Below are 27462 nucleotides of genomic sequence, written 5' to 3'. Positions count from 1 at the left end.
GTCTGAAAATAAACAAATCTGAGACTTTTTTTTTTTTTTTTGTATATATATTAATTTAAATTGTAGGTTTAAATTAGTTTGGGAAGGATGGGGTGTGACACGGAAGTGTTCAGAGCACCACGCACTACCGAGAGGCGTTTCCTAGTCGAAAGGGTTCCTCCTCTCCGTCTCGCTATTGGCTGTTTAGCGTTCGCCTCGTGGCCTGTGATTGGTCCATTCGGGAACTGTGACCCCTCCCCCCCCCACCGAACCTCCTGAAGAAAAACAAACCTGGCTGGGCGCACTCAGTCATTCAGTCTGCGGCTCTCCGACAGAACACCACCCGGGACACGACTAAAAGAGGGAAACTGCGCACCATGGACGGTGAGTAGCGCCAGTGTTTATTCACTATACGTGACAGTGAAAAGAACCTGTAAAAAGGACGGTTAGGAGGTAGAAACACTCTTAAGTACCAGTTTTTTATTGCAAAAACAGAAATGCATGCTATCCTGGAAAAGCTGTACCTCAAAGCTAAAGAATAACTTTGTAATAACCTAAATAATAAATAGAAATCATTTCTCCTCTACAGTATCACAGCTTCTACTTTTCTGCAGTCTCTGTTGTGTTTTATTAAAGCTGACAAAAGCTACACTCCAGTTTCACCTTGTTACTACTAGCACTTTTTAAATATATGTTGTGCTTATGAATATGTTTCTAAATGTCACATTTCCCTACTCAGTTGTTATTCTATAGGATCATCCTAACCTAAGAAAGTCCATTTCAGTTAAATTCATTATTATTGCTTTTATTTTTGATCAATAAAAGGTGTTTTCTTATCCAGAAGCCAAATCTCACTAGTTTAAAAAGCAATCTCCATAAATATGTTGTGTGATTTCACTTCCTCTTTTGTTTTACTGGTAGAGATTACTTTTTTCAGACATTCGCTGTGATGGCCAGTCGTTCTTAAACTGCTTAGCTTTACAGTTAATGCAAATTTGTTGGTTAAATGGGTTTAAGCTGCAGGATCCGTAGTGTACCCGATGAACAAGGCCAAGCTGCTTTTCTCATGCTTCTCGTTTTGTTTGAAATGCCAGAAAGGTTGTTTTTGTTTGTTATTTTTTGACTTGCTGGTTTAAAAGCATCTGTTTCACTTCATAGAAAGAGCCGCTCAGCTGTCATCTTAAACCGCATTTTTAGAACTTTGTTAGATGATTGGAACACTGTAATACATGAAAAACAGAAAATGCTTTCCAGATCAGTTTTTGTTCCTCTCTCACACGGGTGTCATGTGGAACCAGTTTTGTTTCAAGCAGAAAAGTCAAAAATGGCTTTTCTTTTCAACACGGGTGAGGTTTTAATCGTTAGTTAGCTCCGGTTTCTGGATTTGCAGCTGCAAATAAGCCCATTTGTTCAGTTTAGTTGTGCAAAATGGTGGTGAAAATCTAAATCCATAGGTCCATAATTGCAAAACCCAGTAAAACTGGGGAGTTTGAATGGAATTTTTTCCTAGCTTTAATAAGATTTGTCATATTCATAAAAATGCATCTGTCACTCCCTGCAAGCTGTGATTGAAACTCTAAAACCGAAGTAGCTAAAAGGAATCCATTTTGTCATGTGCAGCTGTTTTTCCTAAAACTAACTTTTGAGTCTAAACTTCAGGTTTAGATCTACAAATCAAATAAAAATTTGGCCTTGTTAAAGAAACTGGTAACATAGAACTGCACAATACACTGAATCACAGTTGTTATCACAATATCAGCACATATTTAAAATCGCCAAGAACTGATTGGATGCATTATTTGGTAGATTATTACATTTGAGGTGCCATGCATTTACCCTCTGCATGCAAATAATATATTTGGCCAGTTGGTTGGATTTTCCACCTCCCTCGATGCCCACTCTTGAGCTCACAGAGAGTGGAGTGGAAACCATGATGATGGAGGAGAGTGACGATAATGTGGTTTAATCCAGGGTTCCTACACTGTTTGGAAAAGTCTGGATATATGACATTTGGTTCAAGTATTTTCAAGGGTGGACTTGTTTGGAAAAAGACAACATCTAAGGGAAAGATCTTTGTATATCCAGATTTTATTCCCTGTACCATTGTCTCAAAATTATATTCATCTATCTACCTGTCTATCCATCCAATTATCAGCTACAAAAGGCTTAAGAACTCTGGAAATTTAAATCTGGAAAAGTTTGGTATTTAACATAGAAACTTTTGTAGAAATAAGGTCAATTGCAACAATCATCTTAATCTCATTGTTCTAAGCAAATTTTGCAGTCACATGGTTGTTTAATGCGGTGCACCCTTATTGTAAAATCAGTTTTCTTAACACAACAGGCAACTCATTCAGATTCCCTACTCTTTTCTCATTTCAGTGCCTGAGCCAGCTATCCAGATCTTCGAGCAGCCCAAGCAGAGGGGAATGCGCTTCAGGTACAAGTGTGAGGGTCGCTCTGCCGGGAGCATCCCTGGCGAGAAGAGCTCCGACAACAACAGGACCTACCCCAGTCTGCAGGTCAGTGGGAAAATCCAACTTTCTGCAGAGAGTTGCATTACATTAATGTGTATATCACAGGAAGGTTTGTAACTTTGCATGTCTCTTCACAGATCCTGAACTACTGCGGGAAGGGGAAGGTCCGTGTTTACCTGGTGACAAAGAACGAGCCCTACCGGCCACATCCGCACGACCTGGTGGGGAAGGACTGCAAAGACGGATTCTACGAGGCCGAGTTTGGCCCCGACCGCAGAGTGATGGCGTGAGTTCACCTCCAAACTCCAGAACAGTTATCACTTCACTCTCGGTCTTCATCAGCACACAGTCACAGATACAATCACTTTCTCTTTGGTGTCATGTAAACAGATCGCCAAATAACCGATTTGCTCTCCTGTAGCAGCATTTTATTTCTGAATTGGTTTCAGAAGGCTCAGAGTGTGAACCGTTGACCTCTAAACTGCATCAAAACAAACTTGTACAGCAGACTATGTAGCAGCAAACACACATTAAAACACACAAACAAAGCATATTTATCTGACCCATGTCTGTGATGGAGATGGCAATATGGGAATTCCCCAAGTGACATCACCCTTATTTGCCGTGCTTCAGAGAGAAAACACAACTGGAGTGTGTCTGTGAGTGTGTGAATGAGTCAGGATCTTTTAGTGCATGAAATTTGTAAATCCCTCTCAAAGTTCATTTTATAAAAGAATTTACAGTTTCTGGTCATCATATTGTAAAAAGTCTCAATCCTTGATGACTATTTGACTATTTGTTGAAATTTGATACACCGAGCCGACCAGACGGGTGAGAGTATTTGCGTCACTGCTTCGACTTTTAAACACAACAGTGTTATTGTTTTGGGATCTAGCATCACCCAGGTGTGGTCCAGTCAGCTTTGCTTATTTTAAATTAAGATGTTGCAGCAACTGCTTCTTAATCGATATGTTGTTGACAGTTTTCAGAATCTGGGCATCCAGTGCGTGAGGAGAAGGGAAGTTAAGGATGCCATCCTTCAGAGGATCACAAGAGGGATCAACCCATTCAACGGTGAGTCCTCTTACAGCGCCTTTTAATGCTGGGCCTCTTTTCCCTTTCTAAGCAATTGATGGCAAATGCAAAACTATATAAATGTATGAAGAATACATCAGTTTCATATGTATTGAAAATCAGTCTGATGGAGAAATGCTCATATTTTAAACATGTGTATTTAACAAAAATAGATTTATTTACAATTATTCCAATTATTAACACATAATATTTATATTTTTATTGGTATTATCATTCTAATATATGGTTTCTAAGAATTATTTAACAATGAAACAAAGCAAAAACACAAAATGAACAACAAACATGAAATCTGGTACTAAATAAAGATAAATTTATATTTTTAATAAACGTTCAGAAAATTTAAATGTAAGGTTGTAAAACGACTGTTATTAAGAGTGTATGGAGAGTGGTTTCTTCATGAGTTAGACAATGTTTGAAAGTTTGGGGAGAAGGAAAAGCAAGGAGCAATTCAATGTTTGAAAGGCACCTGGAAAGATCAGATTTGCTGCTCTGAATCGCCTCATCAGAACAAGCAGAACGCCTTACTGTGGTCCGGATCTTGTTTTGTTGCCTCTTGGCGACCTGGATTGGGTCTCTTGACATGTGGTCCTCAGCATGTGATTCTCAGGAAGGGGAGATGTTGAAATAAAAGTTTCTTTCTGATGGTGTTAATAAATGTGTTGCAATAATGTTTCAAAACATAAAAACAAATAAATGTATTAGTATTACTAGTATTACTAACATTAGTTAGCCTGGTCATTTAGCTCAAAAATCTGTTGTTCTGTCCATCAGCTGAACAGTTGGAAAAGACATTCTTTGATCTGGTTCCAATTTCAGAGCTCAGAGCTCTCTTGGAGTCTGAATCTAATTCTGAATCCGCTAACCCCCGAGCTAGCTTCGTATTCATTGTTCTCTTGCAATGCTTATGACGTGATAGAGTCTGAAATCTTTTTAATCTCACATCGTAGTGTTACAAAGGTGACCAAAGTTTTCTTTACACACTGTGTTAACATTAAGGTTGTGACCCAGACCTTTTATGTGTCAGAAAAAACACTGTTTTAGCTGTTAGCCATTTAGTTTTTACGAACAAATCAAAGATTAGCAAAATTATACTTTTAAAATGAGAAGGTAGACAAACTGTTCTACAAAATACTAACAAAGCTTCATTGGTATGAACTATAATTGTTTAATCACAAATTTCAGTCTGTAACAATAGTATCTAGTACTGAAAACATCAGCCATGCTAATGCTTGCTGAGTTAAGCTAAGCTATCCAAACCTAGTTACTTTTTTCTTTTTTTTACATTAAAAAAACAACAAATACTGTCTAAGTCTTGACAGTGAAGTCTTTAAAAGCATTTAAAACATAACTTTAGCACAAATTATTAGTGCTTTATGATTTATCCACTGTTGCTGCACTGGTGGCTAATGTTAGCTAATAGATGTAGGCATGGTTAAAAGTAAAACGTTTTACATGGTGGGACAGAATAAAACTGATCTGGTTTTTATCAGATTCAGAAATTAGTCAAATTTAACCGAAAGTGTACAAAACTAAGGAACAAATTCGATTTTTTTACGTAAACAAAAAAAGCCAAAATGTGTGGAACATTACGACGCCGGTTCCATTGGATCTAGGAGGGGAATCATCATCAGTTTAACCACCTCTATAAAAGCAGGAGTCCTGTCCAGTGATTGATCTGGAGCAAAGTGGTGCATGTTAACATGATGCCAAGCTAGAAAGGCATCAGCAAGGACCTTTTAGAAGCAACTGTTGTTGTCTATACATCTGGGAAGGGTCATAAGATCATGTTTATTTATTGTAGAGTATAAAAATATAATTCAGAAGGTCAGACTGTGCCAGGGTCTAAGAAATGGTAAAAAAAAAAAAAAGACCACAAGCTTCATCTTAATCCTACAGTCGGTTAGCATGCTGAAGGTTAATAGTTCATCACAGGCCAATTAGAAAAAGACTAAACAAGGATGGCCTCATACCAGTTGCAAGCATGGTGGTGGGAGCTGATGATATGGGCTTGTTTTGCTCCTTGGAGTCATTGTGTCGACAATGGACTCCACTGTATACAATCTGAAGCTTGTGCCAAACCGGGTTTTCAGCAGCAGAATGATTTCAGTCACAGCAGTAAATCTGAGGCAGAATAAAAAAATCAGACGTTAATGCGTTGCAATGGTCCTGATTGAAATGTTGCAATGGGACATTAAGGGAGTTGAGCAGAAATGAATGTCTGCAAACCTGAGCGGGCTGAAGCAATGTTAAAAAGAAGAGTTGGTCCAAAATGCTTCTGCAACAATGTGAGGGACTGATGAAGTCAGACAGAAAACTACTAAGAGTTAAAGGTGGTTCTAGAAACGTTGGATCAGTGGGTGTACAAAGTTTTTCATATGCAGCTTTTCCACTTTGGCTTGATCTTTTCTTTATAAAGAGTTTTTTTTTATGTGCACTTCCTGTATTTAAATTCTTAAGGTTTGTCTGACTTTAATCTTTTATTTATTTACTTCCACAAATATGCACGTATCAGAACAACAAAGCTGTTATAAATATGAATGTTAGTATAACTAACATTCTTTCTAAGACTGGTTTCATCAGCTAGTTTGAAGTAATGTTACTTCCCCAGTGTATAATCCAAATTCTTTTATCTGCCAAATAAAGTGTGAATCTTTGTGCTGTTCTGGTTGTTGCTTCTGGTTTTCCTGCTGTAACTACTGAGTAACAGGTTCAAAACAATTCACAAGAAATGTTTTCAAATGTTGGTTGACCCAGTTCTCAGGCAACTGTGCAGATTTTCCTGCCATCAAGTTGAAGATCCGCTACCTTGCCGCCACGCAATCTACACTGTAGCCATTTCCTTTATGTACTTTCATTATGCGGTCCTCCCAAGCAGACGCACAGCAGTTCTCGTGTACAAACAGGCGTTGAGCTACTTCCCCATTCTTGGTCACAGTTGCTCAATTCAGATCAGTGCATGAGGCCACGTGAGAGCTGGGAATGCAGGATTCATTAAAAGAGGGAGGGTTAAACCAAGGGGCTTCCCCAGTTCTCAGAGATGATGATAATCGTAGGGTAGGGAGCTTTAGATGTCTGTAAAACAGCACTGGGTAATGGCAGGTTTGTGTTCAGGTTTATTTTAGACACATATGCTTTAAAGTTTTGTGTTGATCTATTATGTTTTTTGTCACAAATATAAGATATGTGTAAGAATCAGTTTGACACTTATATCTAGTTTCAAACACAACTGAAATGCACATAAATATATGTGCTTTTGGTTTGCTCTCTGGCTTTGATTCATTGCATCCATGACCTTGATAGTCTTCATACCTGATGTCTGATGAGAACATATGAAACTAAAACATATGAAACTGTGACACATGTCCCTTCTGTAATATAAATGAAACCCTTCCTCCCACTAACATCCAGGCTCTAGCCGACTGACACCAAATATGATCACATATGTATTTTTTTCCCCTGGCTAATATTGACAGTAATGATGGTAAAACGTCTCTTTTTGGTACTGATACGTGTAAGTATCAATCCAACCATGTAAACAAACACACTGAGCCATCTCTTGAAGGTAGAGGAGCAGTAAAATAGCTATTATAAAGGCAGTTTCTAGGTAACTGTTGATTCATAATGCTTTTTCATACAATGCACCAGTAACACTGGCAGCAAATCAGCCCTACGGCTTAATGCTGCCACCACCATGCTATACAGTTATATCAGTGCTCTTAGATTTGAAAGCCTCGTATTGAATTCCCCAAACATACTTCTTGCCATTGTGGCCAAAAGATCTAAATAACTTGCATTAACTGCTATAACTGCTACAACTGATGATGTTTAAAAATGGCTCCAAAACAATTTTCCAACTTCTGCAAAAGTAAACAATTTTCTTTCCTAGATTTTCAGCCTCGGCTTTATCAGGGTAAACACCATTTTTTAAATTATTTAGGTGACCCTACTACCTATGCAATCCACCAGAATAGCTGGGAGCAAAACAACCACATAGTATGATTCTGCCTCTACCGTGCTTAACAATTGTTACTGTTACAAACCTCCAGTCGGTCATGGCAGATGGCCGCTCACACGGAGCCTGGTTCCGGTTCTGCTGGAGGTTTCTTCTTGTTAAAAGGAAGTTTTTCCTCTCCGCTGTCGCTACATGCATGCTCAGTATGAGGGATTGCTGCAAAGTCAATGCAAGCAACTGTCCACTGTCGCTACATGCTCATCCAGGAGGAGTGACTCAATGACTCATCTGCTGGGTTTACTTAGACAGAAAAACTTTTTAACCAATTTGAATAATAAACTGAATGTGACTGCACTGTTTGATGTACTTGAGATCTGTATGATTAGATTGAATTGTCTTTGTAAAGGGCCTTCAGACGACGTGTGTTGTGAAATGGTGTTATATAAATAAAACTGAATTCAATTGAGTTGAATTACGGTGTTCTTTAGATCATTTTGAAACTGTTCTACTTCACCCTAGAAAAATATTGGTCCAGAAATATATTTCCAGATATTAATAGGTCTTGGTTTGCCATTGCAAACCTTGAAGCTCATATCCAACATCTAGCATGCATAGCTGCAGATCAGCTCAGCGGGCAGCTGGAAGTCAAGACTTGCTACTTAAAGCAGCTCACTTCTGCTTTGAAACTCAGCTGCTTCCTGTGTCGAGGGGAGATATGATGTTCCCCCTCCCTCATGCCCAACACGCCTGCTTAAACATATTTACTTAGAGAAAAACACTCATACACAAACCTGTTGACCCTTAGACCCACACTGAGAGACACAGATTGGACCAGGTTGGGGTTTCAACTGTGCTGAATGCGAGGATTTAAACACGCTTTTGTGTGTGTGTTTACTCTAAATTTACAAATTTTCATAGCTCTCATGTAATTATATTCATTTAACTTCATTTGTTTTTAACCATAACTCATCTTTCTGTGTTGGATTAGCCTGCAAAGCCACATGAAGAAGTGTCTTTTAAAATCAAGGTTTTGTTTCAAATTACTCTCACAAAGATCACCGTGTCTCACCTGTTTAGTGGATGACACATAAAACACTTACGATGACGCCAGTGTTAATATGACGCAGTAATTTGTTTCTGTATTGCTTTTAAGCACCTTGTCAGTTCATTGAGGTTGTGTGGTGGCACACCTGCCTGTGTTCGCTCTTGTGACACAGGACAGGATTTAGCCTCGAAGCAAAGTTCTTAGTTATCAAAACTGATGAATGTGGTTATAACATCTATCAGTTCACTTTCTTCAAGAAAAAAAAACACTTCTACATGTACATGAGCTTTGATGACATTCTATTATTAATCTATAAGGGTCCAGTTTGTTGATGGACCCACAGTTGCCAGCAATAGCAACTTTAACTATTCTGTAAACATCTTCCACAAGGCGAGTGTGTTCATAGTTAGATGGGAAAACCAGAACTGCATCCTTCACTCTTAATTAATCCCAACAGTGTTCAAGAAGGTTGTGGTCTGGACTCTGTGCAGGTCAGTCAAAGTTCTTCTCACCAAACTTTATACACCTGCAGCCATGGAAGTGATTGGAACACCAGAATTCACTGATTTGGTGGTGGAACGCAACACTTTCAGCAGTATAGTGTAGTTTCCAACCTAATGACAAAAATTAGGTATAAGAAAAATATTACTGGTACTTTTAGTGTCATTCTGTTGTGGCAATTCAATGTAATTATTCCATGAAAAAACTGAAATATTCATAAAACCTCCTTTTGTTATTATATCTATATTTAAAAACATTATCTGGTTCTTTGTCACATTTAGCCAAAGTTACAAAGAGCCATCATGGAAGGTCCACAGAGCCACTTGTGGCTCTAGAGCCACAGGTTGCAGATCCCTGGTATTTAGGTCAGAATTACACTAAGAACACTACCAGCTGTCAAGCATGGTGAAGGCAGCATCATGCTGTGGGGCTGTTTTGCTGTCAGTGATACCGAGACAAAGTGGATGAAATAACAATAAGAGAGACTACCTCTAATTTCCTCAACTTAACCTCAGATCAACAAGACAATGATCATAAATACACGTCAAAACTAGTTTAGGAATGGAGAAACCAAGCTGACATTAGACCTCTGGAATGGCCTTCCCAAAGCCACGATTGCAATCATGTTGAACATTTCTAAAATACTTTTGATATCTGGTTCTGTGTCTGGAAACTAAACAGCTAAAATTAACTATGCCATTAAAAGCGGTCAAATATCCAACCAGAATTAGTCCAGATGATTGTTGAGCATCTGACCGAGGTTTATCCTGCTAAAGGAATCGTCTGTTAGAGTGGATGTTTGCATGTTGAGCCTCCAAGTAAAGAATCTGGAGCTAGCTCTCCATCTGTGTTATTATCTTATTTATTATACCCCTGTCCCACACAGTAAAACAGCCCCACATCATGATCCTGCCTCCACTGCCGTTGTATATTGTCCACCCTCATAAAATACAAAACATTAAACCTAATCTGATTTTCAAGCCCATAATGAGTGTATGTAAACTTGACAACAAAAATAATGGTAATGAGTAAAAGATGACTATTCACAAGTCTTAGCTAGGCTGTTTTTATATTTTAGGCACTAAGGGCAGAGAAAATGAAAAAATATACAGGTGGTTTGGTGAGCCTAGAAATGACTTTCTGCCTAACTCTCGTAAAACCATTGGAAATGTGTACAGCGTCAGCTCTGAAGCTCTCTGTATGAGGCATGTTATCGCTGATGAAAAATGTTCCACGGTGGCATTTGGGTAACGAAGCGGAGGCCTGACCTGGTACAGAAACCATGTTGAGGGAACCTCTGTTTTACTGTCAGAGATGGTAGACGAGGCTACCCTACTTTTACTTAATGCTGCCTGCTTTATGTTTATGAGACTTATGTGCAAATACATTTTTAAATTCATCTGTTCTGTGCAAAAGTGTTAATTCATCCCGATGTTTTTCACGGTCATGAATGCTAGACTGACATCATGAGGATGGTGCAATGTTGCTTCACTGCTTACGTTGTCATTTCAAACAAAGACATGGATGCTGCTTGGAAATGTTTTCCCTCTTCTTTCCCTCCTTGTTATTCATCATTCTCAGAATACTTACCTCTATATTAGTATCCAAACAGATTTACATTCTTTAGGACCTTATTCCTAAACATATACGGTACAAAGAGTGCTGCAGCTATTGCACATATCTTTGTAATGGTTGCTTCAGCCTCAGAGACACAGAAACACAATGTTGCATATCCTAAAAGGTGGAGAAATTGTGAGTCATGCAGTGGAGACACTTTTTGTGGTGAGACCTGGCACCTACCTACTCTTCTTTTTCGCTCTCACACTACTCAGCCCCCATAGTCACGCTAACCGCTTATGCCCCACAGCAAACAAACGAACACCTCCCCCCCCCCCAAACATCATCTCTGTACAACATGGCTCATGGCTGCAAGCTTCATGCAACCCAGGACGTTGACTAAACGTGGCACCGCTTTCTTTCCACCACACACACACACACACACACACACACACACACTCACCACTGCAGCCACCTTCAACCCACTTTCCTGCACCTGTCCATCCAGCGGCTGCCTCGATCAGCGGCGCGCTCCACCAACACTCTACATGCATTCAGATGAGCCCGGCATGTTCCATCCATAGTTGCTCTGATAGTTTCATCTCTGTTTAATTTCTCCCACCTTCAGTTTCTCCACTGTGTTGTGTGCCACCTACAAGCACACAAACTCGATGGCCCAACTTATATCTGAATAAGAGCTGAGCTGCTGCAAGGTTTTATTTGTAATTGTATGTACAGCGCTTTGAGTGTCTTGTTGCTGAAAAGCGCTATATAAATAAACTTACCTTACCTTACTTCATACCGCATGGCAGATTTTCTCAGTTTCGTAGTGTACAGTCATAGAAAAAGGTACACTCTATTGGTACACTCTGACTGTACCCTACAAAATATTAGAAAAGGAAGCATCAGATGAGTGGTACTAATCAAATGATTTACCATCCTTCGCCTCCCTAAAAGCTGGATGTTTGGTAGTTTGCTGGTCTAGAGCTCTCAAGTGCGTGTCAACAGCAATGCCTTTAGAGAAGCAATTGTTGCTACCCATCAATCTGGGAAGGGTTTTTAGGCTGTTTAAGCCATTAAAAAAATTAAAATTTCATATTTATAAAGTGAGAAAGATTATTCACAAATGGAAAACATTTCAGACACCTGCCAATCTGAGCAAAGTCATCTCAAGGTCAGGCCATGTGATGGTCAGGGAAATTGCAAAAATCCCAAGAACTATATTGAGACTGTTGGGACCACAGAGCCATGGGTTTTCAACACTAAAACTCCGGTACATACTTTCCTGGAACCTTTCAAAATAAAGTGCATTAACCTTCTTCCAGCACAGCCAGGAAATGGGGTAACTGCGGACTTCCTGTGGCGCCAATACCCAAATAAAAACCCCACCTTTCCACAAGTCTTTCTCTTCCATACGGCCTCCCAGAGTGACCGGTCAGGAGGGAACAAAGCGCGCTGAATGTCTTTTGCTGGCAAAAAGACATAAATTCAACTGGATCCAAGGACCGATCATTTGCAAAAGTTAAGTAGAATGAAATACTGTCTGTGTATCCGGTATTTTCATTCATGAACGGGGAAATTAAGGTGTAAGAGTTGCTTACATTTTCTCTTCGAGGCCCCACAGAAGCAAACGGTGTTCCGAGAGAAGCCGGTGGAGAAGCTGTTTCGACAAGCCGAGTCTGGAGGAAAGACGACGGCCGCAACCGTGTTTACGGTAACGAACAGCTGGTCACCTTCTGATCGGGAGAAACTGAGGAAGTTAGCGGGAAGCTAACCTTTGTTCACAGAACGAACGCACCTTCGGATCGGAAGAAACTGAAGAAGTTAGCGGGAAGCTAACTCTTTGTTCACGACGGATATCTTCTTCAAACTTCGCCCTTGGACAACATTCACTCAACAGGGTCAGAGGTTGGGTTTTGGGCAGATTAACAGATTGGTTTAGGATTAAATGATCTAAACGTTTTCATGTTATGAAGTTTGTTTTGTGGAACTCGGCTATCTTGGTGCTAGCATGCTACCTGTAGCACACAGGCCGGTTCGTGTTCTTTGTATGTTTTAAAGCTAAGATAAACTTTATTTAAAGGGTGGTTTTAACCAGAACATTGCTCATAACGCGCCGTCAGCGCTTATGCATTTTAACCCTGGTATTTTAAAGGTATGTGTTGATTCTGGCGCTAAGCTATCTCTAGCTTAGCACTTTAGCTAGCTTCTTTGTTAGCCCAACGGCCAGCCGGTAACAACACGTGTGCTAGCATTAAGGCTAGTCAACAGAAAGGTTGTTAGTTTTCAAGCTAGTGAATAATAGTCCCCGAACATCATTTACTAAAGTTGATAACTAAGTAAACACCATTAAGCCCCATTTCTCCAGAAAGATTTGGCTCTTTTCCAAAATACTCAATAATATTTCTTCAAATATTATTTTAATAAATGAAGGCAGTTAATTAGACACCGTTGAGAATTAGTCATCCAGGAGGTTGGTTTTATTCAGCAGATCATTATTTAAAACATTATTTTATTAAAATAATATTTAATCTGATCTTGCATTGTGACGGGTTGTCTAAATGTTGCCGATTATTTTCTAAGTTAGTTCCAAAACTAACTTAACTTAACTTCCAGATTCTTCAAGATAATCCTTGGTTCTCAAACATAAACATTGCATGGTAATGTTGCATCACTCTTTTTGGTCATAATTTCTAATCATTTTTAATCAACTTGTTTATATTGTACATAGTCCATTAGTCTTCATTATTCTTTAATCCTGCTTGGTAGTTTAGTTGGATTGTTTTAGCATAGTAAAGAGTTTGTTGATTGAAATATGTTTGACTTTGAGTTGACTTATTTTTGTTAATAAATTCTTGTATTTTAAGAAATTGTGTGAATTCATTCCATATGTGTGCAGAGTTGATGCTGTTCAATAATGCCTGAGCTCATCTCACACCTTTCTATTCTGTCCTAATACCATCGCCGTAATGGGGCTGGTATTCACAGGACAATCCTTAACAGACCGGAATATTATTTGGTAAAATATTAATATTAAATAATATTCTCAGATTCATATTTACCACAGACCTCAGTTGGCATCTTAAGCGTTAAAGTATATAAAAGTACGATTAGAAAAAGACTAAAGAGATGTAGCTTGTTTGGAAGGGTTAAAGGAGAAAGTGTTTCTGTCTAAGGCGAAAACGGTAGTGTGACCTCTATCTGAACGAATATGAAGACTCCTTAGACAATGTCGTCTGGACAGAGGAGCCCGAAATAGAGATGTTTGGTCATAAAGTACATCACCATGTTCAGAGAAAACCAAGCACAGCAAATCAACTCAAATGCCCCTTTTCAGCTATCAAGCGTGAAAATGGTGGTTTTGGCTTCTTTTGTAGCCACAGTCATGAGCATGTCACAGTTATTAAGTCCTGTTTCCCAAAGTGTTCAAGATTCAAATATGAGGTCATCTGTTCTACATCAGAAGCTTGGCCCAAACAGGGTCATCTGTGGTGGTGACCCTAAGAGAGCTGCGCAGTAACAAACATCTGCAAACCTTAATGACTGATAATGTGTTGCAACTATTTTAAGTAATTCCTGCCAAAGGAGGTTCTACAACCTGTTGGATCATGAGTTGGACTGAAAGTGAAGTTATCCAGAAGGGCTTTCAATCAAAGGTTAAATGTTCACGTCGACCTCATATAATATTAATGAGCGACTGTAACGAGGAGGCTTGACAGACATTTTAGCAGCCCCTCTTTTTTCTGCTTCGCTCTACAGATCTGCAGTTGGATCAACGTTGAAATGAACAAAACACAACAGTGCTGAGAAAGATAGAGCTCCGCTTTGGCTGAAAATGTCCACAGTATTCACAGCGTTCACTGGTTTGTTGCTTTGCTGTGAGATAGCCGCAGGAATCTTCAAAACATCTCAACCCTGCAGCCAAAAAAGGTGCTATGAAAGACTTAGAAAAAAAGACGTGTCCCACCACTTTCATACACGTCAACAGCCACCGTGGTCACTTGTACAGGGAGCCTCATCTTTAGCTCATATTGTCACGCAGACACTTTTCCACTCTGAGGTGACGTCGCAAGGCGTCACCGTGGTGACAGGTTGTAGGCGGGGATGGCCTCGTCGTGAGCGCTGGAGATAGAAATTGAGAACTGGAGGAAGAGAAAGTAGGCAGATGTGAAAGCCTGATGTCGGTGTCGGCGCGTGGGCGTCTCTCAGTGAGAACTCTCCCTTCAAGGTGTGTGTGTGTGTGTGTTTGTGTGTGTGTGTGTCAAATGTGAAGGCGGGATGTGTGACGCTCGCATGTAGATATATGTGTCTGAGTGCGTGTTTGCAGCACACAATGCACAACAGGGCATGTTGGAAAATTAAGGTATATGTGAAACGTGAATTTTCTCAGCCTGAGGTTTTTGATCTCAATCGATCTGTTGCTTTTTTATGGTACAAAGGCAGAATAAATATGTACTCACAGCTTCAAACAACCCCACTTTGGGATTTAGAATGTCATGTTTTATACAACAGTCAAAGAAATAAAAACCTCCATAAGTGATCATCTTGGTAACAAAAGATAATACCCACATTTTACATTTACCAGGTATTTTAAGGATTATTAAAATAACCAGTAAATGTTTTTTTTTTCTGTTGGAAAAGAACTCGGAGTCTTATTTTGCAACATGTAAATTAAACCTCTACAAGCAAAAATCTGTCAAACTCCATTTATGAGCTGCAGAAATACAGACAATTAAATAATAGGCTAGATAAAATGTAGACTTTCTGGAACCTTACTTGGTGTTTATCCTGAACTAGTCCAGGACTTACAGGTTACTCGCCAGAACTTACCCAAAACGTGCAAATTACTGTCACAGACCTTACAGGTTACTGATTAGTTGCTTTCTTGAACTTTGCTAGAAAATGCTGGTTATTTTTTGCTGTATTTTATTCAGAACAAACACTTTACTTTCTGGAAAACTAAAGGTTGCGCTCCAGAAGTTTCCTATTGCTTCTTGGCTTATTCCTTGAACTGTAAGATTTAAGGTTTAATACTTAAATGTCATTGTCATAATAACACAGTAGTAAATAACAGCAAGCTATTATCTGAAAATCTATTGAGAGAAAAGAAACCTTTTTTTAAAGAGCACCTGGCCAAACTCAAACTTACCTAAACCTACAGGTCCCTTTTCCCGAAACTGCTAGTTGTCTCCTTGAATTTACTCTGAACCTACAAATTACTTTAATTAAACTTACAGTTTACTTCCCAGGAATTTACTTGTTGCCTTCTTTAGTGAAAAGATTATTTTCCAGTAATTATTCAAAAATTACAGATTTGTTTCCCAAAACCTTCAGTTTACTATCTCTGATGGTATAGGTTGTTTTTTTAACTTATCCAAACTTGTAAGAGAACTTATAGGTTGCTTTCTTATAACTTATCAGTTGCTTGCCCTGAAATAGCCCAATGCTAAAAGGTATGGTTTACATAACTGTACCAAAATGTAACTCATGAACTTACAGGTTACTTCCCCAAAACATACATTTTACTTTCCTGAAACCTATTATTTTGTTCCCTGATCTTACAGAGAACAGGTTATTTTTACTGAGCTTTGCCAGATCTTAAAGGTTACTTCACAAAACTTCCATGTTTCCAGTACCTTGCTAATGGTTTTCTTGATCTGGCTCAGAAAGTATAGCTTACTTTTACAAAAGATTTATTTTACTTTCCGGAAACCAGCTATTTTCTTTCTTAAGACCTATCCAGAAATTTTCAGGAAGGTTGCTTGTTGCAGAAAAACCTTTCTTGCTAATCGCTGCATGTGCCTGTCTGTGTGACCTCAGTGCCCAGGGAGCAGCTGATGCAGACGGAAGAGTACGACCTGAACGTGGTCCGCCTGTGCATCCAGGTATTCCTGCAGGACGAGAATGGCCACTACACCCGACAACTCAACCCCATTGTCACAAACCCCATCTACGACAACAGTGAGTGTGCTGAGCTCGAAACGCATCAAACACAACAAAATTACATCATGCCAAGTGGTTAGAAAAAATAGGACTAAATAACCATGTAGTTGCTTCTAAGGAAATGCAAAACATTGTGCAGTACAGGTTTGAACTGAGGCTGATGTAACATTAAGGCAAGATATTCATGTTTAACACCGTTGTTCATATGCTTTCACCCACTTATCTAAATTAACAATACTGTGCAAACATGGAGACTTGCAAAAAACTGCACCTAAAGTGTTTGTCTCAAAACATGTGCATGTGTCCAGTCTATTTTTTCTCAACATAGTTTCACATACAGAAAGAGGAAGTTGTTTATACGCACCAACCCTCAAACAACACCGTTACCATGGAGTACTTCCTCTTCTGAAAGCAGACGTTCTGTGCTTTTACCTCAGAGTCTAGGCATATATTTATTTAACCAGTTATAACTGATTCAACAAAATCAATGATAAACATCAACTGATAAATAGTTGATCATGTAACCCTTCTGTCCATGGTATGTTTTCTTGCATGTTTATATTTTGTCCTATGAATTTAGGAGCCCCAAACACAGCTGAGCTGAGGATTTGTCGGGTCAACAGGAACAGTGGAAGTGTTAAAGGAGGTGATGAGATTTTCCTGCTATGTGACAAAGTACAAAAAGGTACAAACATCAGCTCTTTACTTTATCTTACCCATTTTTTGGTATTTTTAATGTTTCTCCTCTAATTTACATCTTTGTCTCTACAATCATCTCTCAAATCCGCTGATTCATTTCGCTCTTCATTGCTATTTGTGTCCATCTCTGCATTTAAATCTAGTTTTCAGTAGCAATACATAACAGCCTGGATCTATTGGTTACTCTCCTGAACTTACAAGTTATTTTCAGGAAGAACCTAGAGGTTAAATCTCATAAATTACAGGTTACCTCCTGGAAATGTACTAGTTGTTTTCAGGAACTTGCCAGTTGCTTTCTGGGAGCTTACTAGTTCTTTCCGTGAACTTATTCATTACTTTCTGGGAATTTACTAGCTGTTTTCAGGAACTTGCAGGTTACTTTCTGAGAACTTACTTGTTTATTTTTATGAACTCGCCATGAACTTGAAGGTTATCCTTATGGAAAACAGATTACTTTCTGGAAATATAGTAGTTATTTCCCTGAACTTACAGGTTACTTTCCAGAGTGGTGCTAGAAGGTTATGTTAATTAAACTAACAGGGGACTTTCTTGAACCTACATGCAATTTACATGTAACATCCCAGAAGTGCACTGGTTACCATTAACAACTTATCTAAATATACAGGTTACTTTCTGGGAATTTACTAGCTTCTTTCCAGAACATACCATGAATGTAAAGGTTGCTTTTACAGAACTAGCATGTTGGGCTCCAAAACGTACCTGAAACTTACAAATTGCTCTCACAGAACACACAAATTACTCCAGAACGTACCGCAAAATTAGAGGCTACATTCTAAAACCTTACAGGTTACTTAATGATTTCTTTCTTAAACATATCCAGAACTTATATTACTCAACATTGCTTTCACAGAGCACACATGTACACTTTCAGAACTAGCAGGTTGATTTTTGAGATCAACTTAACTTTCTAATTGCCAATTATCTTCCATAAACTTACTGATTACTTTCCTGAACCTACCCAGAGCTAAGGTTATTTTCACAGAAGCTCTCAGGACTAACCGTTTATTTTCTGGTAGTTACCAAGAACCTACTGATTAGCTTCAAGAAACCTAGTAGCTGGGTACTAAAACTTGTTGCTTTTGCAGAATTTACAAATTGCTTTTGGGAAAGTTCTAGAAAGTAAACTTAACGCTTTGTGAGAGAACAGACTGTGTTTATCATCCCATTCTTTCAACATCCCATCATCTCTCTTGCCAACAGATGACATTGAAGTGAGATTTTTCTCCTCTAATGGATGGGAGGCCAGAGGTTCTTTTTCCCAGGCCGACGTTCATCGCCAAGTGGCGATTGTGTTCAAGACTCCGCAGTACTATAACACCAACATAACCGAGTCGGTCACCGTCCACATGCAGCTGCGCCGACCCTCCGATCAGGAAGTCAGCGAACCGATGGATTTCAGATACCTGCCTGAAAACAAAGGTGAGCGCTGATCACTGACACTGAAACTTACATAGTTTTGTTGTATCTGATGGTGTCTGTTAAACAAAACTCCATTATTTATAAAAGCATTCTGTCTCCTCTTTAGACCCTTACGGCTACAATGAGAAAAAACGCAAAATAGAGGACTTGCTTAGGAGATCAGAATTTACAGGTAAAAGGTTTAATTCTGTGTATTCAGTACAACTCATCTGCAATAATTTCACTCCAACTATATGCACTTATAATCATGTTCCCCATTTTCTCTGTCATCTTTAGGTGGTCTTGCAGTGGGTAGGCCAAAGGCTGTGCCTCATAGTGCAATGGCTCACGTGAGGAAAGGTAATTCGTTTTATCTGAAAGCACACCTCATGTGTTATGACAGCAAATATAAGATCAGCATCCAGCTCTGAATGGCACTTAACCGTTACCTTACTAAAATCTACTTTTTCTTTTAACCAGACCTTAGAGGCATGTACCTGAGGCAGACCCCCCCTATGATGCAGCAACAGGCCCCAGTATTTAACCCGTCCTACCAGCCAGCAGATCAGGCAACCAGTGCAATGATGACATCACAGGCTCCTAATTTACAGCTTGGTAACCCATGGGCTAATCCCAACCCCACTATCTCAATGGACACGGTCACTATAAACCCATCAGGATCAATGAGCAACCACCCAAACAGCAGCAGGCAGCACCAGCCAAATCATGGATCTGGATACCCCCACAAACTGGATCACACAAGCTGTGAGAACAACGTCCTCCCTCAGCTCTCCATGCAGGATTTGCGGTGTTTGGACACAGGTTCTCAGGGCAATATGATGAACCCATCCGAGTCTCAGCTGCTATTCCAGCAACAGCTTCAAAGAGAGGGTCTTAACTCTGACACCCAGACCCAGAACCAAATGGCCATTCAGAACCAAGGTCTCCAGAATATGTGGCAAGTCTTTGGTCCCGTCCATACAGTCCAAAATAACACCAGCAACTTCAATGGATCAGTACCTGGAGGCGGGTCCCAAGGCCTCGGCTCTTTCCCCTTACTAGAGGGAATGGCAGGGGAGGATTTTTTGAAGGGGCTTGTTGGAGGGACTGGCTTCCAGTGTAAGCAGGAGCCCCAGATCCCTGTTGGACAAGATGGCAGCAGCAATCTAGTGCAGTCCCAGAGAGAGAGCCAAGGAAATACTTACACCAACCTGCTCCCTCGCCCCATGAGCAACGGTGCCAACATGGATCTGAGGCGGCAAGATCTTTGTGGCATCACGCAGCCTCTCACAAATCTTCAGATTCCTTTTGGGAGCAACAACATGACCTCAGAGGTCCGCTATGAAAATCTGTCTGACTGGGTCAAATCTTCTCCGCAAAGTAAATGAAGGTGAAATAATGTGGTATCAGGAGAATCTGTTTAGCTTTGTAAAGCCAGAATCTTTTGCATGCTAGCCTCAGATGCACATCTGGCACCAGCTTGGGTTGTTACAGCTAGTGGTACAAGACCAGGTTTGGCAGCCAGTTGGATCCAGTTTATTGTTTCGGTAGAGCTTTACCAAAAAGGTAAAGGTTTTTTAGCCAACCATCGGAGATATTAGGTCGTCCTAATTCCTAAAACATTTCCCAAACATTACTGAGCAAATTAAGTTTCTTGTCAAATTGGATATGGAAAGCTGAGCTTTACCTTTGAATCGCTGCTGGAGATGATGAACTGCATCTGTGGTTTGCCTCCAGGTGCTGGTGTTTTGGAAACTGGTCAGTGTTAATGGGCCAAGATGGATTTGGCTGGTTTCTGCAAGATTAGGACATATTAATGGAAAAACATTCTTTAGGCTGTTAGGAAGAGCTGACCAAACAGCAGGCTAATGACTTCCAAGCCAAAGGTAAATATTTGAAGACGTGAATGTACTTTCTTTCTTTCTTTCTTTCTTTTCAATAAGCAAAGTTTAATTATCTGTCACTCAATATGAGTACTGAATGTTTTCTTTCAAGTAATCTGTTAAGAAAAGCAGGTTTATCTACATACATATATATATACATGTATATAGATAGATATAGATATATGTATATATATAAATATATATAGATAGATATATAAATCTATATATATATATATCTATATATATAAATATATATATATATATAGATTTATTTATATATATATCTATATATATAAATATATCTATATATATAGATATATTTATATATATATCTATATATATAAATATATCTATATATATAGATATATTTATATATATATCTATATATATAAATATATCTATATATATAGATATATATACCGGTATATATATGAATTGTATAATTTCACTTTTCGTTTCTTTGGATGTTTCTGTAAGTACTTTACTGCTTCTTGTTTATATTTCTTGTTGCAGAGCATTGCTGTTAGGTGCACTCTGTGCAAACATGTTAGCCACAGTTGAGAGTAAAAGCAGCATTCGTGCTGAAACACTCAAGAACTGGCAAGATACTGAAATTCCCAATGAGGAAAAGAAGGGAGGCACATTCAGTGGTGTCTCACCTTTGTAATGACTATGTCATATCATTGGTTGCGTTTGTTATCCAGAGTTCTCAGAGCATTTCTAACATATGTTTTATACTTTCAAAAGCCACTTGTTTTTTTTATTCAGCTGAATGTTTTGGGGATGTTTTCTGAAAGTATCTTGTTATAATGATGGAGATTAATAAGACGAGACTAGTGTTGGACCAATGCTGGTACCGGTCAGCCTTTTATGTTTTCCTACTTGTTGCCTTACAGGGTTTTGATTAACACTGTGCAAGATTTAATAATTAACTGGTAATGTGTTTTGTAAAATTTTGTTTCCTAATAAATGATAACATGGTCTTTCTTAGTGTTTTGTCGTTTGATATCATTTTTACGCAAATACAGTCATAATAGAAAGGAAGTACATCCTCTTCTGGTTGTAAAATAACAATAAAATAATCTGGTCCTTACCAAGTTAAATCTAGCCTCACAAAGATGAAGTCAAAACAAGAAGGTTTTGTAAAAAAATAAGTACACCCCTTCTGCTTTGATGCGAGAGAAATTGGCAGCTATGTTCTGTTAATTAAAGCTCCTGATTAACTGATCATCTTCAGTGGGATCACGTGTATAAAAGTAGGAGCTTTGGAAGTTTGCTGGTCAGGAACATACAGGTGTGTGTAAACACAATGTCAAGGCAGAAAGAGATCAGCAATTACCTTAGAGACCCAATGGATGTTGCCCGTCAATTTAGAAAGGTTTTTTTCTTTCCCCAACAGTTTAAAGTCTATTATTCTACAGCGAGAAAGATTTAGGCTTAATTTAAATATTTAAGACTTCTGTCAAGTTTCCCAGGAGTGAATGTCCCAAGTTCAAGCTGTCCAATGGTCAGAGAAATTACAAAAATCCCAAAAAGCTCCCTATCACACTGTATAGCCCTCTGAATTAGCATTTTAACTTAAAATTTATGACAGGACTATTAGAAAAAGGCTGAACAAGCATGTCTTGTTTGAAAGCTTTGGGCGAGGAACCCTTTTCTCTATCAAGAATAAAAGGAACCACAAGACCCTAGGAACAATGTCCTTTGCATCAATAAGAGCACAGATGTTTGGTGACAATGGCATCAGGCTTTGTTGATGTCTTTCCTACTTGGCATTGTGTTAACATACGTTTATGGTGATGAGAATAAATCAACACCTTCATTTGCAGTATGCTGCTGCTACTTTCCCTCTGACATCCTAAAGAAAGCAGCAAGGGTGTAAATCACTTTATTTCAACAACCGTTATGCGAACTTTGCTTTTCCATGATTGTATGTGGTTACTTACCTCTGGAACTGGGGACACAATCGCTGTCAAAAGGCTGATAAAACCATGGGCTCAGTATTATACAAAGACATATCTAACCCTGCCAGAAAACTAGTTTTGACATGAAGGTCTGTCATCAAACAGCAACCCAAAGCAATGATCCGGAGAATACATAAGGATTTAAACTCAACGGTCCAACAGAATTCATGACCCAAATATTTGATTGAACCCTTGGACACAGCTAAAATCAGCTGCTGCAAAATCTTTTGAAAACAGTTTGAACACAGCTGTAGAAACGCCAGCAGTCAGGTGCAAGAAAGTTTTAGATGTGCATGAGAAACATCTGAATAGTTATGAAGATAAATATTAGCAAAAGGTTACAAGAACTAGGAAAACACAATTTGGGTTTCTGTTCTAAAATCCTTTTCTTTTACAATAAGAGTGTACAAATTAACTGCTTTTTTTTAATATTACAAAATTACATTCACTTATCTCTTTTAGCATTTCAGAACAATATAAAACAGTTTAAGTCAAGAGCTCAAACGAACCCAGACTTGAAGCTAGACTGAAACTATTGACTAAGAAAATTTCTGACAAAATTTAGACAGGGCCTGCTTCTCGGACCAGAGCCAAACTTTTGGCCGAGTTAAGCTTATGCCTCCTTGCATTGCCATGGCAGGTCCCAATAAATATACATAACAAACAATCCAGTTTAGACGTGGATAATAATAGGTGACTCTTTGCAATAGCATTGGAGGCAGTGAAGCAAGCCCATTCCTCTCCCTTTTTTGCTATGGCCGGCCCCAACAAAGAAATGTTGAGGCTTTTATTTTGTGAACATCTGTACATTTTATTTTGAAAGAATAAAGTAGATCAATTTCCATCACTGAGTCCCAGCAGTAGTGTTAAGACCAATGCTGCAATTATCACTGTGTGAAATATGAAGACGTTTGTTTTGTAGGGTATGTCTAGGTGTTTTTTTGAAAGTCCAGTATAGTTGTCCTTTCAGGTCTGGCGTAGTTCCACTAGTAATATAGAACCTGGTTGCTATTCTAAAATCATTATGTATGCAATTATCAGCTTAAAAAATTACTAGTAACTCTGGAAGACTGAGGCTTTTATTTAGAAATTTTCAGTAAGCCTTATTTTAAAAAGGGCCAACATAGTCCCATTTCCAACACTTGATGAGCTCCAAAAATAGTGTCAAGCCCAGTCTTGCAATGATCTAAAGTTCAAAATGTAAAGGTTTTTATTTTGTAGAGCATGTTTTGTCTTATTTTGAAAGTCTAGCATTGTTGTCCTTTCATGTCTAGGTTACTTCCATTAGTTATACAGAACCTGCTTGCTATTTAAAAATCATTCTGAATGCCATTATTAGCTCAAAAAATCACATGTAATTTTTAAAGATTCAGGCTTTTATTTTGACAGTTTCAGTAAGCTTTATTTTAAAAGACCAACATGGTCCTATTTCTTACACTGGGTGAGCTCCAGCAGTAGTGTGAAGCCCAGTCCTGCAGTTATCTATTGTTTAAATGTAAAGGCTTTTATTTTGTAGAGCATGTTTTGTCTTAATTTGAAAATCCAGCATGGTTGTCCTTTTAAGGTCTGGGTTACTTCCATTAGTTATATAGAACATGCTTGCTCTTCTGAAATCATTGTGTATGTTATTATAAGCTTTAAATAATCATTAGTAAGCATGGAGGGTTGATGAAAGAAATTGACCTTTAGGGTCAATCACTGTTGTCTGGGTGTTGGAACAGCAGTACCTGCTGTTTAAGTAGCCCACACAACATGGCCGCCATGTAGTTGCCTCCTATGAAGATGGTCAAAGGGTTAGAGGTCGGGTCAGGTTTAAGGCATAGAAATAAATGAAAATTAATGAAAGTCAAACAAAGTCCTCAAAAAGATAGTAATCCATGGATGTGTGTGTCTGTGTGTGTGTGTGTCTGTGTGTGTGTGGGTGTGTGTCCGAGTGTGAGACACAGAGAGGCAGAAAGAAAGACAGAATCACATCCAGACATATACAGTAGGAGATACACAGAGCTATAAATAGAACAGTGAGGAATGAATCAGCCAATCAGCAAAGAGCGTCAGTGTAACTTGACACCTGCTGTTTCTCACTGACGCAGCACCTCACTCTGTGTCTGCCCCTGGTCTAGGCTTTATAACATGGAGGCGCATGCTCCCGAACGACTGGGCATAACTCTGAAACCGTAGGGGCGATCGATGTCATTCTTGAAAAGGAATAGCACACATCTCGAGAGCGAGCTGGACGTTTTGATATATATATTGTGGGGGTGCGCGCTACGGTTCGGGCCGCATTAATCTGGGCGGAAGAATAATAATAAAGAGTCCAGTTTAGAGGTGTAGAGTAATAGGTACCTCCTTGCATTGCTATGGCAGGCCCCAATTACCCTCATAAAACATTTACACACCACATTTCTTAATAAAAACAAGGTTTTTAAGTTGGAAAACCAGTGAGATTTGCGAATAGTGACCAGGCTACCTAATAATGCTAATATTAGGTAGCCTGCTAAGGGTCTTTCTTTATGTACTGTACCTTTTTTATGTAATTACATACTTTTTTGGTGACTTTTTTTGTTTGTTTTGTTGTTTTAAAACGTCGTCTTGCCGGCTTTGAGTATCACACCAAACCAAGTACCAGGAAATGTTCCCATTGTCAATAAATTACTTGATTTGACTTCTCTACATTATCTATATTCAAGACTGTAGCAACATGTTTTCTAGTAGATATGGTACATGAGTTGGACTGATTAGCTGAGAGATAAATAGGAAAAACACCAAAAGAAATAAAATAACAGTTTATCACTGTCTCTGTTATTGTGATATATAAAGGTGGCAGCCATATTGGATTTTGTCCTCAGGGATGCTAATGAACCTTTGACATTCCTAGTTGGAATTCTGACTTTAAAAAGCATCCCAGTTGAGTTTTCTTACTTGCAGTTCAGCAATTTTAACTTCTAAGTACATATGGAACACACCATGGTATTCCTCAAAACTAAACCATGCTGCCAGCAGTTACCAGGCTGTCTAATGTTAGCAACACAAGCTAATAAGTAGTGATGCACCATTAACACTGGTATCAGTAAAACTGGGCTGATACTGGGGCGTTCCATGGCTCAGTGGTAGAGCGGGCACACCATATGCAGAGGCTACAGTCCTAGATGCAGTTGTCCCCAGTTTGATTTCTGTCCCTGGACGATTTGCTGCAAGGTCTTCCCTTTTACTCTGCCCATCTTCCTGTCCAGCTACTGGTAAATATCAGTTGTTGGCCATAACAGCAATATTGATATCAGCCCAAATGTTCACATCGATGCATCCCTTCTAATAACATTCTATTTATCTGAATTTTCAACATTAAAAGACAGTGGCAATATGTTTACTAACAGAGGAGGTAAAATACCAGGTGGAATATTGATTTGTTTAAATTCAAACCTCCAGAAGAACAAATACACAGTTTATTACTGCAACTTTCCCTGCGTTATATATATGAAGCAGCCACCTTGGATTTTGGCCATAGGAATGCGAAGCTGACGATGTATATGATTACCTTTCAGACGCGGCAGCCATGATGGATTTTGAGGTTTGAGGTTGGTGACTTTCAAATTCAGGATTCTAGTGGGGTATTCTGGATTATTCTTGAGGGAAAGTCTCATCCCCATATACGGTAAAACACTTCAGAGAGTTACAGCTAGTTTAATTATGTTTCAGGTTAGAAAAGAAGTGGGATTTTCTAACTTAACCTATCAGAAACCATTTCAATACTGTAGCAACAAGTCACTGAATCAGCGCTGTTTTAATGACGTAAAGTCCATGTGAAGAGGAAATTTATAGTTTAATGATACAACTACCACTTCTTTTTATATGGGTGGCAGCCATGTTTGATTTTGAGGTTGGGTTGTTGAGGAACTTCCACCTTTCCAAGAGGGCATTCCAGATAATTTTCTAAGGCATGGAAGTAAGAAAATATGACTTTCAGGTAAAAATTTAACCTATTATTTAAATATAAATGTTTGAACTATTTTTCTCAGTGTGATGATATTTGCAGTTTTGTGTTTATTATAACCAACGTTTTAAAAAAAGGGAAAAAGATCCCCAAACGTTTCATTTAGACCTTTTTTTTTTTTTTTACCACGATTGGACAGCAGAAAAATCCAGAAATACCATTAAATTACCTGTGGCTCAAATTTATCCCTTTACTTCTCCGGAATCAATATTTTAGCCAAGTCAAAGCAGCAAATGAGAAAACAGCACTTTTCTAAGGTGGAGCACAGAACTTGTTTGTTTTCCCTTTTATGTTCTGCTTTCACGTGTCATAATATCACATCAAAAAAAGTTCTTTTATCACATAAAACTAAGCTGCTGAGGAAAAACAGTTTGGACCACCGCCTGTTTGAGGAACAAATATGCCACTAAACACCACTCAGTTCTCTTAAATGTCATGTTTCTGCATGTGATGCTATGTGATTGACAAGTCACCTGTTGCATAATAAAGGAAATATTGTGACTACAATTGCAACTCTTGAGCAATGTCGTTTCAGCTTTGTCTCTTTTTAAACTTTTGGTTTCAACTCTAACTTAGGAAATCGAATCCAAAGGAATCTGATTTAATTGAATAGCAAAACCCAGTGTGAACAACAGAAACATTTGGATTTTTTATATTTTACTTCTCTGTGTCAAAAAGTGAGAACTGATACCTCTAACTCTAATAGAGTCAATGACAGGTAACTCTTCAAAATATCTTTTGCATGCACATCAAAAGATAAGCAGTTCCTACAAACTCTCTAATACAGTGTACACAAAATCTATTAATCCATCTTTTCATGTTTTCTAGACTTCTCGAAAACTTGCAAATGAAAGCCAGACAATCCTCTTTGTGTCACTTTGATTTAAATGACAAAACATATCAGATTAATAATAAGGAAGTCACCTACGTCATCGTCTGAGGTTAAACAGGTAATTACTT

General features: G+C 38.7%; 1 protein-coding gene and 1 long non-coding RNA gene across 2 annotated transcripts in view; one reads left to right on the top strand and one right to left on the bottom strand.

The window, feature by feature from the left end:
* Nucleotides 1-240: 240 nt before the first annotated feature.
* On the top strand, nt 241-20715 carry rel (v-rel avian reticuloendotheliosis viral oncogene homolog). The gene is made up of 10 exons (XM_047352069.1): nt 241-363; nt 2362-2501; nt 2594-2742; nt 3439-3530; nt 16427-16567; nt 17130-17234; nt 18470-18688; nt 18795-18860; nt 18965-19027; nt 19148-20715. The coding sequence occupies exons 1-10, from the start codon at nt 357-359 to the stop codon at nt 20053-20055; spliced, it is 1890 nt and encodes a 629-aa protein (XP_047208025.1). The 5' UTR covers nt 241-356; the 3' UTR covers nt 20056-20715.
* The window catches only part of LOC124859331, a 27353-nt gene continuing 20245 nt past the window's right edge, over nt 20355-27462 (bottom strand). The window contains exon 3 of the long non-coding RNA XR_007036067.1: nt 20355-20462. This is a non-coding gene — a long non-coding RNA (uncharacterized LOC124859331). The remainder of the gene's footprint in view (nt 20463-27462) is intronic.

Source organism: Girardinichthys multiradiatus, chromosome 22, assembly GCF_021462225.1.
Source record: "Girardinichthys multiradiatus isolate DD_20200921_A chromosome 22, DD_fGirMul_XY1, whole genome shotgun sequence".
NCBI classification, from domain to species: Eukaryota; Metazoa; Chordata; class Actinopteri; order Cyprinodontiformes; family Goodeidae; genus Girardinichthys; species Girardinichthys multiradiatus.
Note: the sequence above shows the minus strand (reverse complement) of the source record. Positions and strands in the feature narration are given on the sequence as shown.

Bases quoted from the DNA above. Each gene is read 5' to 3' on its own strand.
- rel (XM_047352069.1), top strand. The intron at 2,502-2,593 runs GTCAGTGGGAAA...GTCTCTTCACAG, and splicing joins GGACCTACCCCAGTCTGCAG to ATCCTGAACTACTGCGGGAA. The intron at 17,235-18,469 runs GTACAAACATCA...TCTTGCCAACAG, and splicing joins ATGTGACAAAGTACAAAAAG to ATGACATTGAAGTGAGATTT.